This window comes from Leucopleurus acutus, assembly GCF_964270905.1.
Source record: "Leucopleurus acutus genome assembly, chromosome: 16".
NCBI lineage: Eukaryota > Metazoa > Chordata > Mammalia > Artiodactyla > Delphinidae > Leucopleurus > Leucopleurus acutus.
The window spans coordinates 65,070,096-65,088,344 of record NC_139158.1 but is presented as its reverse complement, the minus strand read 5'-3'; the positions used below and the strand labels follow the sequence as shown (position 1 = coordinate 65,088,344).

General features: G+C 49.2%; 1 protein-coding gene across 4 annotated transcripts in view; it reads right to left on the bottom strand.

Annotated features, from left to right (window-relative positions):
- The window catches only part of DLGAP4 (DLG associated protein 4), a gene marked incomplete at its 5' end in the record, with an annotated part of 92,562 nt that overhangs the window by 25,013 nt on the left and 49,300 nt on the right, over positions 1 to 18,249 (bottom strand). For 2 of the 4 annotated variants that reach the window (XM_082857352.1, XM_082857353.1), the window contains 3 exons: positions 9,440 to 9,852; positions 10,373 to 10,461; positions 12,936 to 13,297. In XM_082857352.1, the coding sequence (XP_082713478.1) occupies positions 9,440 to 9,852; positions 10,373 to 10,461; positions 12,936 to 13,297 (864 nt within the window). Of the gene's footprint in view, positions 1 to 9,439; positions 9,853 to 10,372; positions 10,462 to 10,715; positions 10,796 to 12,935; positions 13,298 to 18,249 lie in introns of those variants that run through there. The other 2 variants (XM_082857354.1, XM_082857355.1) reach the window with 2 other exon arrangements.

Here is an 18,249-nt window from a genome sequence, read left to right as displayed (position 1 = left end):
CTGAAGCGGTCATTTCATCCGCATCTCCTTCTACAGCAAGAAAGACATCTGCACAACTTGACCTCTGTAATCTTGCTTCCCCACGAGCCCCTCCTTATCCAGCCAAGCACGCCTTGCCTCCGCCTCCCTCTTTCAAGTTGATGACCTCTCCATCCACCTGTGGCCCAAACCAGGGAAGCTGGAGGGATTCACCTGACTCCAACCCTGTGCCCCTTTAGCCGGTCCATTCAGAACGTTCAGAAAATTTCTTGTTTATCCATTCCTTCCTCTTCCACCCCACCACCCTGGTCTCCCTGTTTCCAAAGCTTTTTCCACACAGCAATCAAGGGTGATCTTTCTAAAAAGAAAATCTGACCATCTCACTGTTGCTTCAGATCCCCCAGCTCTCCCCTGCCTGGAGGGTAATGCCCAATACTTTGATCTGATATTTGAGGCCCTTCTCAGTCAGCTTCCTACTCTTGTGACCCACCATCCCCCTCTTCCCACCCCTTTCTTTTCACTTGTGATTCCTGGACCTGCCCTGCACTTCCTGCTTCTGTGCCTTTGCACGTGCTACTCCCTCCATCTGGAATCCCTGTCCTCTCCCCCTGCCTGTAAATATCCTCCAAGCTTCTGCACGATATGAAGGTATCATGTTCTCCTTGAGGTACCTCCTTGGTGAAGCTCTTCCACATATGTAAGAACAGTGACATTAAAACTTGTGGCCATAAGTCAGACAGGGCCTTGGGTGGACGTACACAATTTGATCAGAAAGCATGGTGGTGTCAACGAAGAATTGTGGTCCTAAGAGATAGGAAATGTCATTATTCACAACAGACAAAAAGATGGAAGCAACCCAAACATCCACGGACACGTGAATGGATAAGCAAAATGTGGTCTCTCCATACAATAGAATATTACTCAGCCTTAAAAAGGAACGAAATTCTGATACCAGCTGTAACACGAATGAATCTTGAGGACATTATGCTAAGTGAAATAAGCCACTCACAGAAGGACAAAGGCCGTATGATTCCACTTGTGTGAGGGACCCAGAGTAGTCAGATTCAGAGACAGAAAGTAGAATGGTGGTTGCCAAGGGCTGGAAGAGGGAGAATGGGGAGTTAGCATTTAATAGGTACAGAGTGTCAGTTTGGGAAGATGAAAAGTTCTGGAGATGGATGGTGGTATAACACAAAACCCACTCAAGAGATGCAGCCACCTGCATGGGTGTTACTGATTCACCTGAGCAGTCAGAATACTTATCATGAATCTAAGGGACAGAGCAACGTGACTACATCTATCTTTAAGTTATAGTCACTGGTGTAGGGCTGTGAAAAGGGCTCCATCCAGAGGTTGGGTTCAACAGCAGGGGTTGAGGGCTGCTTATTAAGAAATGTCATCATGTTGAAAGAGCACCCCTCCCCCCATAATATTACAGGAAGGTAATACCAATACTGTTTGACGTGACATATGCTTAGCAGGTAAGCATCTTCTCAATCCAGAAAGAATTAGAATTAAGTGTAGTACAGAAAAGTTTAACCTGCTGCACCAACACTGAGTCGCTAAGGTATCCGCGCACGCCCACCCAGGCTTATTCTCCTCATCTGCGCCGTCCAATACAACGGCCCCCGGCCATTTGCAGCAAGTGAGCACCGGCAATGTTGTTTCTCTGGATTGAGATGTATGATAAAGTAAAATATGCACTGGATTTTAAGTACTTAGCATGAAAAGGAATGTAACACCTCAATAATTCTGTATGTTGAAACACTACTATTTTGGACATACTGTGTAAGATAACTTACAAAAATTATTTTCACCTATTTCTTTTTGCTTTTTAAATGCAGCTCCTAGAACATTTAAAGCACATGGCTCACATTATATTTTTACCAAATAGCGCTGCTCTAGATGCTCTGACCCTAGGCCACCGGGCAGGGTCAATGGCAGACGGCATGGAGTGAATGATAGTCTGCGAGCTCCCTCCCTCTACCCTGCACCTGGAATGCCAGCAACCAGACACATGCCCCCAAAGAAACTAGAGGATTCTTTTCTGAAGAAGATTCTGAAGGATTCTGGAGAAAAGATACTGACATTTCAAGATCTTCTAAGGCAAAGGCCAGTTTGTCACCGAATCACCCTAAAGCAGGACGCCCTTAAACTTAGATGGGCAACAAACCACTTCAGTTCAATGTCAGCAGAACCTGTCACATTGTCACCAATAGAAATCAAAGATAATTTCATATCACATTACAGTGGTCACAGTTATCTTGAAATAATGTTTACTGTCATCATTACTTTAAAATTATAGTAATTTTAGACTGACTGCTAGACTGTATTACTTAATGCCTTAACAAAGAAGTATATATAGTATTATCATATCACAAATTTATTCACTATTTTAGAAACTGTATATTAATGTAATTGGTTCCCTTTATCTTGATATAATTTTTTAGATTAATTAATTTATTTAATTTTGGCTGCGTTGGGTCTTCGTTGTGGTGCGTGGGCTTCTCATTGTGGTGGCTTCTCTTGTTGCGGAGCACAGGGCTCTAGGTGCGTGGGCTTCAGCTGTCGTGGCACGTGGATTCTAGAGCTCAGGCTCAGTAGTGTGGTACATGGGCTTAGTTGCTCCGTGGCATGTGGAATCCTGCCGGCCCAGGGCTCGAACCCGTGTCCCCTGCATTGGCAGGCGGATTCTTAACTACTGCGCCACCAGGGAAGCCCTGATATAATATTTTAAAATTATTTTTATTTTTGGCTGTGTTGGGTCTTTGTTGCTGCACGTGGGCTTTTCTCTAGTTGTGGCGACTGGGGGCTACTCTTCATTACGACGTGTGGGCTTCTCGTTAGGTGGCTTCTCTTGCTGCAGAGCACAGGCTCTGGGCGTGCGGGCTTCAGTAGTTGTGGTGCATGGGCTCAGTAGTTGTGGCTTGTGGGCTCTAGAGCACAGGCTCAGTAGTTGTGGCGCACGGGCTTAGTTGCTCCGCAGCATGTGGGATCTTCCCGGATCAGGGCTCGAACCCGTGTCCCCTGCATTGGCAGGCAGATTCTTAACCACTGCGCCACCAGAGAAGCCCTGGATATAATTTTTACTGTATGTTATTTAAAACGAGTTTTCTGAGAAGGTGTCTACAGAAGCCTACCTTTCAACGGGCCCTGCCCACAGAGCTGCCAGTTAGTCTCTCACTGCTTCAATTGTTTTTTGTCCTAATTTTAATTTTTATTAAATTAATATATACTCATAGTTTTAAAAATAAATGGAAGCACAGCAATAAATGAAAAATAGATAAATTGGACTTTATCGAAATTAAAGACTTGCACATCAAAGGACACTATGAAGAAAGTGAAAAGACAACCTACAGAATGGGAGAAAATATTTACAAATCATATATCTGACAAGGGTCTATTATCCAGAATATGCAAAGAACTCCTAAACTCTACAACAAAAAGACAAACAACCCAATTAAATAGACTGAATAGATGTTTCTCCAAAGATATACAAATGACCAATAAGAACATGAAAAGAGGCTCAGCATCAGTCATTAGGGAAATGCAAATCAAAATGACAATGGGGACTTCCCTGGTGGTCCAGTGGTTAAGAATCCACCTTCCAATGCAGGGGATGTGGGTTCAATCCCTGGTCAGGGAACTAAGATCCCACATGCTGCAGGGCAACTAATCCCGTGCCACAACTACTGAGCTCCAGCACCTCAACTAGAGCCCACGTGCCGCAAACTACAGAGCCCGCACATCACAACTAGAGTAGAAAAAAACCCATAAGAAACAACTAGAGAGAAGCCCGCACACTGCATTGAAGAGCCTGTGTGCTGCAATGAAAGATCCCCATGCCACAACTAAGACCCGATGCAGCCGTAAAAAAATAATAATAATTTAAAAATAAATAAAAATTTTTTTAAAACGACAATGAGATACCACTTTATACCTACCAGGATGGCTATAATTTTTTTAAAAGATGGAAAATAACAAGTGTTAGCAAAGATATACAGAAATGGGAACGCTTATGCATTGCTGGTGGGAATGTAAAATGGTGCAACTGCTGTGGAAAACATTGGCAATTCCTCAAAAAGCTAGACATAGAATTAATTACCATGTGACCCAGCAATTCCATTCTTAGGTTTAAACCCAAAAGAACTGAAAATAGGACTGAAACAGATTCTCATATCGTGTTCACTGTAGCATTATTCACAGTAGCTGAAAGGTGGAAATAACCCAAGTGTCCATCAACAGACGAATGGACCAAACAAATGTGGTATTTACACACAATGGAATATTATTCAGCTATAAAAAGGAATAAAGTTCTAATATGCTACAACATATGGATGTACCTTGAAAACATGCCAGACACAAAAGGACAAACACTGTATCTTCCCACTTACGTGAAAGATCTAGAATAGGGAAATTCATAGAGACAGAAAGTAGATTAGAGGTTACCAGGGACTGGGTGGAGAAGGGAATGGGGAATTATTGCTTAACGGAAACAGAATCTCTATTTGGGGTGATAAAAAAGTTTTGGAAATAGATGTTGGTAATATACAACATTGTGAATATAAGTAATGCCACTGAATTATGCACTTAAAAGTGGTTAGAATGGCAAATTTTATGTTATATATATATTTTACAATAAAAAAATGGAGAAAAGTTAAACATAGAATTACCACATGATCCAGCAATTCCACTCCTACGTATGTACTCAAAAGACTTGAACAGAGGTACTCAAACAAAATCTTGTACATTATGAGTTTTATTCTGCTATTAAAGAGGTTTTTTTAAATAATGCCATTCTTTTTATTTCCTTATAAATTTATTTTATTTATTTATTTTTGGCTGCATTGGGTCTTCGTCGCTCCATGCAGGCTTCCTCTAGTTGCGGTGAGCGGGGGCTGCTCTTCGTTGAGGTGCGCAGACTTCTCATTGTGGTGGCTTCTCTTGTTGCGGAGCACAGACTCTAGGTGTGTGGGCTTCAGTAGTTGTGGCTCACGGGCTGTAGAGCGCAGGCTCAGTAGTTGTGGCGCACGGGCTTAGTTGCTCCACAGCATGTGGGATCGTCCCAGGCCAGGGCTCGAACCCGTGTCCCCTTTATTAGCAGGCGGATTCTTAACCACTGCACCACCAGGGAAGTCCCAAAGAGTTTTTATCATGATAGTTAAATAATTATTTCTTCATCTTTGATGTTATTACCATATGTTATCAACATACCAGTATATTACCATGACTTTTGCTATTTTTATATTATATAGTTTGCTTTTGCTAACTCTAAAATTAAGTTTTATCTTATTATATTTAATTTTTTTAAAGAACATAACATGCAATTTATAAATTTATTTTATTTATTTTTGGCTGCTTTGGGTCTTTGCTGCTGCATGTGGGCTTTCTCTAGTTGCGGTGAGTGGGGGTTACTCTTCGTTGTGGTGCGTGGGCTTCTCATTGCAGTGGCTTCTCTTGTTGCAGAGCACAGGCTCCAGTAGTTGCAGCATGTGGGCTCAGTAGTTGTGGCACACGGGCTTAGCTGCTCCACAGCATGTGGGATCTTCCCAGACTAGGGCTCGAACCCGTGTCCCCTGCATTGGCAGGCGGATTCTTAACCACTGCACCACCAGGTAAGTCCTTTATTTAATTTTAATTTTAATATTTTGGCTGCGCCGCACAGCTTTCGGGATCTTAGTTCCCCAATCAGGGATTGAACCTGAGCCACAGCAGCGAAAGTGCCGAGTCCTAACCACTGGACTGCCAGGGAATTCCAAAGTTTTAATTTAAATTAAATCATAAAATTAAAAAACAGCAAGTGGAACTACTAGGCTTACAACAAAAACAGAAATCTTCTACTCCATCCCTTCCTACCCCTGAGTTAGTTCCTCACTTTTAATATGAATAAACAACTAAAGATCACTGGACATTCCAGGAAAGACTCCAACCCAAAAAGACACATAGAAAAAAGGAGCCTAAAGGAAACAGAGACAACACAGGGACACATGAAAACTTAAATATATATGTAAATCTTAGAAAGGTAGGAGAAGATACTCTATCCATAAAACAAGGACAAAATATTATGAAAAAAGGAACAGAGTAAGAAAGAGCTCTTATACGAATGGCTGTAGTAAACATCTGATGTACAGAGTTTAGAGATAAATTCAAGAAAACTTCTCAAACTCAACAGATTTCTCCAAAAAAATAGCACTTGCAAAGATGCTATACTTTATTAGCCACCATGGAAACTCAAATCAAAACCACAGTGAGGGGCTTCCCTGGTGGCGCAGTGGTTGAGAGTCCGCCTGCCCATGCAGGGGAGGCGGGTTCGTGCCCTGGTCCAGGAGGATCCCACATGCCGCGCAGCGGCTGGGCCCGTGAGCCACGGCCGCTGAGCCTGCGCGTCCGGAGCCTGTGCTCCGCAATGGGGAGAGGCAACAACGGTGAGAGGCCCGCGTACCGCAAAAAAACCCACAAAAAAACAAAAACCACAGTGAGGTACTACTATACCCACCATGATGGCTATAATCAAAAAGAGCAATAATTACAAGTGTTGGTGAGGATGTGGAGAAATTAGAACCTTCGTGTGCTGCTGGTGGGAATGTTAAATGGTGCAGCCACTGTGGAAGAGTTTAGCAGGTTCCTCAAAAAGTTAAACACAGAATTATCATATGACCCAGCAATTCCACTCCTACTTGTATACCCAAAGGAAATGAACATAGATCCACACAAAAACCTGTACACAGATGTGCACAGCAGCATTATTCATACTAGCCCAAAAGTGGAAAAAATTCAAATGTCCATCAACAGATAAATGTATAAATAAAATGTAGTATTATCCATAAAACGGAATATTACTCCACAATAAGGAATGAAGAACTGATACATGCTACAACATGGATGAACCTTAAAAACATGCAGCAAAAGAAGCCAGACACAGAAGACCTGTCACACAATCATACTGTATGACTCCATTTACATAAATGTCCAGAACAGGCAAATCCACGAGAGAATTAGTGGTTGCTAAGAGCTAGTGGGGAGGAAGGGATGAGGAGTGACTGCTTAAGGTCACGGGGTTTCTTTTTGGAGTGATGGAAATGTTCAGAATTTAGATAACAGTGATGGTTGCACAACATTATGAGTGCACTAACTGCCACTGAACTGTATACTTTAAAAGGGTAAATTTTATGGCATGTGAATTATATCTCAATAAAGTTGTTATAGCGTGGGAAAAAAAAGAAAAAAAAAAAAGAAAGCCTTCCAGAAAGAGAGACAACAAAAAGATAAGAGAAAGAAAAGATCAGAGACAGGATCAACTCAGCAGATCCAACATGTGAGTGACAGGAACTTCAGAGAGAGAAAACAGAACAAGTGGAAGTGAGGAAATTATTTTAAAAAATTAATGCAAGACTATTTCTGCAAGAAACAAAAGACCTGAGTCTCCACATAAAAGTGGCCTATTAACTACTGGCACAAAGACCCATTCCAGGGCACATCACTGAGAAATTTCATAAGAGAGGTAAAGTGAAGATCCTAGCAGATCCTAACAGCTTCCAGAGATAAAATAATACAAAGGACTGAGACCTGGAATGGCCTCAAACTTTTCATCGCAAGTAATGGAAGCTAAACATAATACGGCCTCTTTAAGATTCTGAGGGAAAGTTACTTTCAACTTTAATATTTATATATAAATTATATCTATATTTATACACAAAAATAATTTGTATTTACTATTTTCAACTTTACACCCAGCCAAACTATATGAGGTCTGAATAAAGACATACAGTTTCCAAAAATTTATCTCCAACTGAAGGTGTGCTCCCGTAAAGTGAGGGGCTAAAATCAGGAAAGCGGAAGACCATGTTGTCCAAAAAAGCAGGGTGTCCATCACAGTAAAGTAGCCAAGGGCAGTCCCAGGTGACGAAAAGGGAAGTCTCTGGACAGCAGCCTGGCAGCAGGCCCAGAAAGCAAGCTGGCCAGATCAGGGCAGAGGACAGAGGGCACCAGGAAAAATAGGAGATCATGAGATTATCTGATACGTTTGCACACCTGGAAAATAATATTGATGAGGGGCTGGCCGATCTGGTGGAGCATGTGAAAAAAATTACAAATAAGAGCTTAGAAAATAAAGTGTATAAAAAAAATGAGGCAACCATTCATTCTAGGAAAAACAAAATGTATAAGAAAATGAAATCATTAATATACTACAAGGCTCTGTAGTGAACATCATTTACATGCTCATAGCAACCAGAAATATTGGTTGTTTTTTAACCCCAAACTGATGTAATATACGGAAGGTGGGGCACAGGAAGTGGAGGTGACAGAGCTAAATACTGAGCTATTATAGTAGAGATCAATACATAATGATGATTAATTTGAGAGGAAATAAAAGGTAATCCCATTTAAAAATGAAAAAGAAATATGAAGGTAAATACCAGAATACACAGTTGACGAGAGCTGCAAGTGGGGAAGGCTGAGGAAGGGCAGAGGGCTGGATGGTTTCTGTTAGAAGCCATTTAGTGCTCTCTCTGATCCTTGCCTCTGTTCTGATTTTGTAAATACGAGTATTGTAAAAGGTTGTTAGGTATATACCTCACAACAGTTCCCTGCACACCAGTGGGTGTGACATCAAAGCTGGGGACTGGCCTAGAGAGAGTGAAAACAAGGCCTCTGAGTCATCAAGGGGTGGTTTCCCCAGGCCCTGCCCCACCAGGGGTCAGTGGGATGCTGGCTCCATCCCTTCTGGATACCCCCGGAGACCTGTGCTTCCTGCACGGTCTGTGAAGGGGAGCCATCTAGGGGCCGGAGCTTCCCAGGCGCCTGCCTCCAAACCACCCCTCCCCTGTATCAAACACCTGTGAATCTAGGCTCCCTACATATTTCTAGCTCTTTCTAGAACTATTCTCTAATTTCTCGGGGGAATTTTTGGAAACAGGCATGGTATAGACAGAAGCCTAAGTGGGAAAGTAGATGACTTCTGTCTAACCCATTCATAGTTCTTCACATCCTGCTGAGGTTCACAGTTAGATCCCTGGTGCTTGGTACACAGTAGGTGCTCAATAAGGAGCCGCCAAAGGCTAATTATGGTGCCAACTTTCTGTGTCCGGCACTTCATCGGGCCCTGAACATGCACCGCCGCATCAGAGGGTAGGATTATCTCCACGTTACAGGTAAGGAAACTGAGGCTCAAGGAACCTGCCCAAGGTCACTTCACTAGTAAGGGAAGAGCTAGGATTCAAACCAGGGGGCTGCTGACCCCACAGCCAGTGCAACTAGCAGCTGCTGCCGTAAATCCTTTCTGGAAAAAGGTTTGGTTAGGTCGGTGGATGGATGGAAGAAAGGAAAGAATGAGAGTAAGGGGTGGAATCACAACCGACCCAGGAAGAGAACCTAAGAGCCCCCACCCCCACCTCGGAGGCTGGGGCTGGCACCCGCACCCCTCCCACCCCGCCCCCGGGGCCGGCCTCACAGCGCCCACCTTCTTCAGAGAGGCTGTTCTCTTTGGTCTCCTTGTCCATCTGGCAGCACCAGCCTTCCAGCCGCTCCGTTTCTGCCTGAAGCAGCTTCAAGAACCAGTAGCCGTCCCGGCGGCAGGCACCTGGCTGTGCTGGCTCCGCGGGGGAGCTGGAGGACGTCTCCAGCCAGGGGTCGGGCGGGGGCAGCGAGGATGCCTCTAAGGCAGGGTCGCTGTCGTCTCCATAGGAGAGGTTGCGCTTGATCTGGGCAATCCTGGGGGTCTGCCGGGGGCCGGCATCGATGCTGATGGAGTCGGGGTGTGGGGTGCAGTCTGGGAGGCTCCTCTCAGATGACTTACAGCTCGAGTCGTTGGCATCCTGGGTATCCGAGTCGGTGTCCCGTCGGGAGGACATGCTGTGAGAGGGGGCGCTGCTTCTGTGGGTACGGGGTGGAGTGGGGTGGGGACGGTAAGGGGTGAGTCACCCAGAGGGCCAGAGACCAGAGGCCACCCCGACCCGGACACACGGGAGACAGAGAAACGGATGCATCGTCTGCTCACCATGCGCCTGAAGCGGGTCCCACAGCCCCCGTCTCATTCTCTGCTCAGCCCCCGCCCCGCCCACACGCACACGCACACACAGACAAGGTCATAAGGTTGCCTGTTTACTGCACTGGGGCCAGGACGCCCACCAACATCGGGGTGCCAGGCCATGTCTCCGCCCGGCCTCGGCCCCCGTGGCTGATTAATCTCACAGAGCAAGCGCTCGTTGAGCACGCCCGCCCGCCCAGCCTCCCACACCTGGGCCACCGCCCGCACCCCAAACCCAGCTCGGTTACTAGAAATCCAGCAAGGAGAAGTGGGTTAGGGAGAGCAGGAGGAGAAGGCGCAGGAGAGGGGAGAGCAGAGGGAGGGAGAGGAGAGGGGAGAGGCAGCCAACACCTCGGTGCCACTTACCGCCAGTCGTCCTCTACCTGAACCCCGATGGACTGGAATTTGGTAGCGGGACTGGGCTCCTCTTTTGGCACTGGCTGAACGCAGTCAACCTTATTGAAGGACAACGACAGCAACGGCACGGAGACAAAGACAAAAATAAAGAACAAACACCACACTTGCTGCTGAAATTCACGTTAGTGGGACGACGCAAACGGACGTGTGGACAGACAGACACGAGGCATGCGGACACTGCACGTGGGCCCGAGGCCGGACCAGGTTAAGCCGGGCACTGCTCATTCGCGCGGAGGCGGGCGGGCAGGTGGGTGGGAGGTGGGATGGGGTGGAGATGACTGGCTTTCCCTACTCTGAGGAGGGTGCCATCACATCGATCGCTTTGGGTCCGTTGTCCTCCGAGAGGTGGGAATCGTTCCTTCTAGTCCTCTCCTTCACACGCATCAGAGAGAAGAAAAGAAAAAAGGACAACGAAAGAGAAAGAAAACACACACACACAAAGCCACAGCCGTTATCTGGTGTAGTTGAAGCGGGGCTGTCTCGAGGCACAGATCGCTCCCCCAACCCTGCAGGTGAAGGGCAGGCTGGAGGCGGCGGCACTAGGGGCGCACCTCGGACAGCAGTTCTGGATTTGAAAGCTGCAACGAAGGCAAGAGCCGGCCAAGTCCCTGGGCCCCATGGGATGCCGGCCCTGGGCCTTGATCACACTTGGCTGAGGTTACCTTCAGCACTGGGTGGGCCAGGGGAGCCACGTGCAAAGCTGGCACTCTTTCTCTATACCAGTGATGCCCTGGGCCTACCTTTCTTTTCCGGGACAGAGGTACGTGGCCACGGAGCAGCCAGGCCAGCCCCTCCACCACCGCTCATGAATGAGGGAGAACACACACTTGACCCAGGGCTCGAGGCACCAAGGGGTGGGACGAGAGTTGTAGGGGTGTCCTTGGAAATAGGAGACTCTCGTCTCTTGGCTTCACAGAGGCCAGGGAGGCTTTCCCGGGCAGGGACCGAGCACCAGGCTCCTCCTTGCCATGGGGGTGCAGCTGCATTTCTCCTTCAGCAAGAGCCAGCTCAGAGGATGCAATATCACCGGATCTCAAGAAGCTGCCTGGAGAGCATGGAGTGCGGGTGGGGTGAACCCGGGGGAGAAGCCTGGATGGGCCCAAGAGCCAGAGTACTCAGCCCCCTGTGAACTGCCGAGTGAAAGGATCAGGGTGAGTCTAACTCTCTCAGGTCTTCTGGAAAGATAAGAACATCCGGTTTGGCCAAGGAGAGGGTGGGGCTGCCCAAACAAAGACCCTGGGACTAGACTATTTTCTGTATTCCTTAGTCTCTCCTGAGAGCTGTACAGGACAGGGGCCGGACCCCTTATGAAGGAGCCCAGAAAACTGAGTAGTCTCCTGGCTGACTTTCTTCTTGTATATGTGCCCCAATTTTTCCTCTCCAAGAGGCAAGTGCAAGAAATCGGCCAGTGAGCCATCTCTGGTCCATTCTGCCCCCCTTTGAGTCCCATGTTCCTTCTGTAACTTTGGTGCTTTGTCATCTACTCGGCCATGCCCCACTGCACAGGGGTGGCTGGGGAAACGGAGATCCTGTCCAATCTAAGCCACAATGCACACCACCTGGACCGCCTTGATCGCCCTCTGGGTTTGGAGGGGCTCTGCCTCCCCCAAGCTCTTAGCTCACTGTAGCTGCCCTCCCTCCCTGCCCTGAGTATGCTCCACTTTAGTCTGGATTTAGAGCAACTCTTGAAAGCTGCAAGGCAGGGCCCAAGTTTTCCCCACTCAGCTAACAGCAGGCAGATTACTGATGTTAAGTGCATGCAGGAGGTGCAATGAAGCAGTGGAGGGGAAGCTGGCACACCCTGCCCTGCTGTGTGCCCTGGCCATGGGCGCACAGTGAGCCTGGCTTCCTGAAGGGTCTGCTGGCTTTGGCCACTTGGTCCCGGGGAATTATCTGCCTGGATCCTTTCTCACAGAGGGATGCACCGGGACCGACGTCCCACTTCTCAATTTGACATGGGCCTGGCACCTCAAGCAACCTACCTGTCCCCAAGGCCCGAGAGGGCTCTGGGCAAAGTTCCCCTTGAGCAACCCCCAAGGCTCCAGGGCCCTGAGTCCTGGGCCCCTGGCCCTCGGCGTCTACGCTCCACGCTGCTCCCACCGCCAGGCGGGGCTGTGGCCTCCGCACCGGAGCTGACCTTGGATCAGAGAACTGTTAGGCCAGTCCCGCCTCCCACGCGTCAGCTGCCAGGGCAAAGGGTGGAGTGAACAGACAGACAGTGGACAGGCAAACAGTGGACAGGAGATGGCTGGCTGAGTGTAACTACATTCACTGGGACAACCCATCGTTGGAGGAGGGACACCTGCCCACAGCTGCAGAGCCCGCAGCATGTTCGGGCGAACGTGAGGAAGACGTGACTATGGGTGGAATTTGGTCTGGCCACTTGGGGCCGACCTCCCAAAATAGACAAACCACCTTTGCCCAAGAGACCTAGTGGGCCTCCACCAGATGTAATTACACGCAGGCAGGTGCACGGCGGGGGCCGAGGACAGAGTGCGAAAGGGGCCCCTACTTGTATTCCTATAGATGACAGTTTCCTTTTGGGAATGGCCTCAGGGTGGGATTCGGAGCTGGTCAGCGTCCCTTGTTCGCTCTTCAAAGCTGCATGTTTTGGGGGTGGCTCAGGGGCCTCGGGGGCTGGGGTGACTCCGCCCCGTGTCACACTGGGCGGCCGGGTACTGCTGTCCAGGCTGTCCGACGAGTTGCTCAGGCCGGACTGGCTCGTCACTTCGCTCTTGTGGTCCTGGCTGTCCAGGTAGGTGTCCTGGGCAGACTCGGTGCTGCTCTGGACAGTGACGGAGATGAACGGCTTCGATGTGGTGCGTGGAGGGACCGGTGGCGGGGTCTTCTTATACGCCACTAGGCATGATGAACCTGCAGATGGGTGAGAGGAGGGCAGGGGAGAAGGTGAGGCCCCAGCCCTCTCGAGCCCCTTTCAGGGCTGAGGCCCTACCTGACCCGACCCTAGCTCTGGCCTCGGTGAGGATTTCTGGAGCAGGAGAATGGGGGTCAGACACAGCAATGACCAAGACAGACAGACACAGGCCCTGCCCACCTTCATGCTGAGCCAAGGCCAAGTCTAGTGGGGGATGCCCACATGGACCAAACACACCCTCCACCTGAGTCCCCCACAAAGGTCGTATCCATCCGGGGCATGGGCTGGATGGTGACAGCAGAGTGACGGTCAGGACAGCTAAGGAATGGTTAACCTCACTTGTCCTCAAGCTCACCGAGAGACCTACCACTCCCCTGCCCAGGTCTTTTCCTCCTACCCTACCTTCCCTCCACCCTTGTTTCCTCTGCCTGGATGCCCTCTCCCTGTCTGGTCAGAGACCAACACATCCTTCAGGGCTCAGCTACCCTTCCCCACATCTTGCCATTCCCACCCCACCTCTCACCTTGTTATGTGAAAACCCCACACACCAGTCTACCTCCCCCAAGACTCCATCACGCCCGGTCAGACTCTCTGTTCTCCACCAAGATTCAGGGAACCAGGACCCGCCATAGGTGGGAGTTGGTGTCTCAGAGTCCCATTCTGAATCTGGCCCAGGGCTGGCCCACAGCTGGCTTCGTAAATGCTGAACTTTTTGTTCTGAAACAGGAGGTGCTTTTCAAACAGCAGTAGCTACTTGCTGTGAGGGGCTGGGTCACATCCAGCGGCTTTTCTCAGCATCTTAACTCCAACTGCCCTTTCCCCAGTGAGGACTGAAATGAGCCTCTCCCCCGGTGAGGCCCGGGCCAGAAGAGGAGCCAGAGGAGTGGCTTTAAGCCTTGCCTTCAAGGGACTGCCAATCACAGTGATGGTGATGGCTCAATGGAAACCCTCAAAATGAGGCCCAGTGCCACAGGGGCAGTGACAAGGCACAGCAGAATCCATTCATCTGCTCCTGTGAGATATCACTACTCAAACATCAGAATGACCAAAATAAAAACCGGTGACAGCACCAAATGTTGGCGAGGATGTGGAAAACGAATCACTCATTCACAGCTGGTGGGAGTATACAATGATAAAACCATGGAAAAGTAAACATGCAATTACCATACAACCCAACAAGTGCACCTTGGGCATTTATCCCATAGAAATGATAACACATTCACAAAAAACTTATACAGGAATATTCATGGCAGCTTTATTTGATATAGGCCAAAGTGGAAACAAGCTCACTGAGAGACCTACCACTCAATGGGTGAATGGCTGTGGTGCGCCCAGACCACCACTCAGAAACAAAAAGAAATGAACCACTGATACAAGCAACTACTTGGATGAATCTCAAGTGAATTACGCCGAGGGAAAAAGCAATCTCAAAAAGTTACAAACCACATGATTCTATTTATAAAGCATTCTTGAAATGACCTAATTATGGAGATGGGAACAGATTAGTGGTTGGTGGGGAGACTAGGGGGAGAGAGTGATGGGGAGGCTGGAGGGACTTGGTTATACAGGGGCGACAGGGAGGACCCCAGCGTGTACAAAGTGATGGGAGTTCTATATCTTGACTGTGGTGGTGGATTCATGAACCTACACATGCAGTGAAACTGCATCAAACTAAAAAACCACAAGGTGATACAAGTGAAAATGGTGAAATCTGAGTAAGATTGGTGGGTTGTACCTATGTCAATATTCGGGTTATGATAATTATACTACAGTTTTGCAAGATTTTTCCACTGAGGGAAACTGGGTAAAGGGTACACAGGATCCCTCTGTATTATTTCCTACAACTGTATGTAAATTATATACAATTACCTAACAATAGAAAATGTAATATAAAAAGCCCATCCGTCTGTTCACCTGATAGACGTGTATTAAGCCAGGCCCTGTACTGGGGTTCAGGAAAGCTAGGAGCCCCCATCAGCAGAGAAACAGCCGTGACACAACTACTTCAACAGCAATAGAGGCCACAGTAGAAAAGCCCAGGAGCTGGGAGCCGTGTCTTGTGCTTGACCTAGTCTAGGTGACTAAGTGCTCTGGGAGCTCAGAGCCAAGAGCACTGTTCCTCCTCTGTTCAAAATTTCCCAGTTCTGCTCAGGGATCCCCCCAGACAGACACACCCACAGTCTCTGACTCCCCAACCCAAGAAGGGTGGTGCAGGGGCAGGAGGCGGGGCTTCGGTCTGCGGGAGAAGGACCCTCCAGGGCCCTGCCCCGTGGAAAGGGACAGGCCTGCTCTGGAAGATGAGCTCCTGTGTTCAGCTGGTTGTAAGGCACAGGTTGACAGCCGAAAGCTGGGCCGCTTACTGAGCTGTGCTCAGCAGCTTTCTGGCTTTGTAATTTACACCTCACAGTGACTCTGTGAGGTGGGGATATGATTATGCCCATTTTAAAGATGTGGCACACGAGGCTCAGAAAGTTAGATAACTTGCCCAGAGTTGCCAACAGCAAGTGACAACCACATCTGTTCGGCTGCACAGCCCACCACACTCCACTCCCCGGGCCTCAGGCCGCCCCCCTTTGCTGGGCTGGGGCTGCAGGTGTCTGAGGCTTTCACTGACCACTTTGCCCCTCAGCATCCTGCTGGACTCTGGAGCCAGTGTGCAGGGGCACATCCAAGCTGAGGCCTGACAGCTGGAGGAGGAGGGGCCTAGACTAAAGGCAGAGGCCTGGCTTCCAGGCCCCGACAATGCCTCACCGAAGTCCCTGTCCCCCAGTGAACTTTTTAGTACCTTTATCTGTTCAGTGGGGGTGGAGGAGTCCTAACAGCACACCGTATTCACATAGCTCTTGACTAACTCACAGCATTTTCCCATTTATGCTCTCATTTAAGGGTAAGTATGGAGGCTCCCCTCACTGTGACTGAAAGGGAGACTCCTGCTAGGAATCCCTCCTCCCCATTGCCTGAAATTCTACCATTTGAGAGTCATTCCTTTGGTAGTGAGGATCCAAAAGCCAGAAGGCAGCAGAGAACCAGACAAGCCTGAGTTCAGACCCCAGCTCTGTCATATACCAATTGCGTGGCCACAGGGAGTGATTACATAGGCTACATCACAGAGGTCAAGGCTCAGACAGCACAGTGCTGGCATGGCTCTGACTAGTTTCTGGTACAGAGGGAGACAGGCCTGGAGGACAGGGGGTGAGCCAAAATTTTACCACTCCCCAGACACTGGTGGGGAGGCTGGACTGCTTCCCTGACCAGCCAGGGGCAGTCTCCCCCAAGAGCTGGACACGTAGAGAAGCCCATTGAAGCCCATGACCACCAGAGCCCAGCAGAGACACGACTCATTGGGGATTTCAGGATTTGTTTGTTTGTTTGGCCTAAATATCCCAAGAAAGCTTCAGTGGAGTCTTCTGCCCCAGATTAGAAAAGCGAAGCCCTAATCTGCTCAAAATGTTTAAGGGGGGGAATATGCCCCTAAAGGGGGTGGCAGTGAGCATGAGGACCCAGAACTGGGCTCTAAGCCTGGCGGAGGCCGTGTGGCCCCAGTCAGGGTCCTTGTCCCCACCTGTGGTGGGGCTAACACTGGCCTGGAGGAGTCAGTCTGTGCAGGGACCTGCCCCACCCAGGAGATAATGGGACTGTCCAAGGGTCTGGACAGAGGACTGACCCTCCAGCCTCTGTCTCAGGGTTGTGTAGGCCAGAGTCCTGCTGACGCAGCCACTCATTAGAGAGAAAGTTAGAGGGAGGCCAGGCCAGATGGCCAGATGTGAAAGAAGGAAAAGTGAACTCATCTTGGATTCTCTATGTCTCCTGGGGCACAGGTGACAGCCAGACAAGTGGTGTGACTAATGGAGAGGATTTCGGGGCATCTCTCAGCTGCGAGCACTGTCCCCCCCAGGGCAGGGGGATGGGGCCCGAATCTACAGGACAGCTCTCATTTCACAGGCGTGAAATGCCAAGAAACATAGGCCAACACCTCCCCCAGCCCCTTCCAACGTGGCGATCCAGGCAGTCTGTGTTCCTCACGCCCACCACACTTCCTCCCACCTCGGGGCCTTTACACAAGCTGTTCTTTCTGCCTGGAAGGCTTCTCTCAGCACCTCACATGTTTCAAGTGTCACTTCCTCTAGGAGGCCTCCCCTGACTGCTCCCTACTCTCCCATCACTCAGGATCTCCATCAGAGCGCCCATCACATTTGGCATCAGCTCAGCGAGGCATTTACTTGCTGGTGGTTACAGGCCTGAGGCGGCTGGGGGCTCTGTCTGTCTTGGCACAGCAGGTCGTGTCCCGGGCCCAGGGTAATATCTCAAGCATAGAAAGCTCTCAGTAAATATTTGTTGAATAAGAAGAAGAACCTCATCATCGCTACAAAAACCCTCGGTTGCCAGAAATCAAGATTTAGCCATAGTGAAGGCTCCCAACACTTTAGAACCCAAGGTTCTAGTCCCATCTCAAATTTGGAGCCCTTTCTGTTTGGTCCCACCCACCCATCCTACAGCCTCACCTCCTGCCCTCCCACCCGCTCAGCATGCCCCTTCCAGCTTCACAGAACCCACACCCCCTTCACAAACACACCACTCTTCAGGCACCAAAGCCTTTGCACGTGCACCGTTTCTGCCAGAACCCCTCCGCGCATCCTTCATGCTTCCCGTCCTCCGGCCAGTCCCTCCACTCTCAGCCCTTTCTGGCCCAGGCAGAGTCCGACCCTCTCCTCTGGAGCACTCAGGGATGTGGCCAGGTCTCCGACTGAGTGTGTGTCCCATGCGGGTCAGCAGCTGGTCCCCAGTCCAGAGGGTGCACAACCATCATTTGCCAATTAAACCTTAGAGGGAAGCAAGTGCCCCCGAGACCTAAGATGTTGGCCCGGCCAGGATGTAACTGCGGTCCTCCCTGCCCTGGGGAGATATTCTATGTGCCACAATTTACACCAAAATGGCATATGGGTCCAACTCT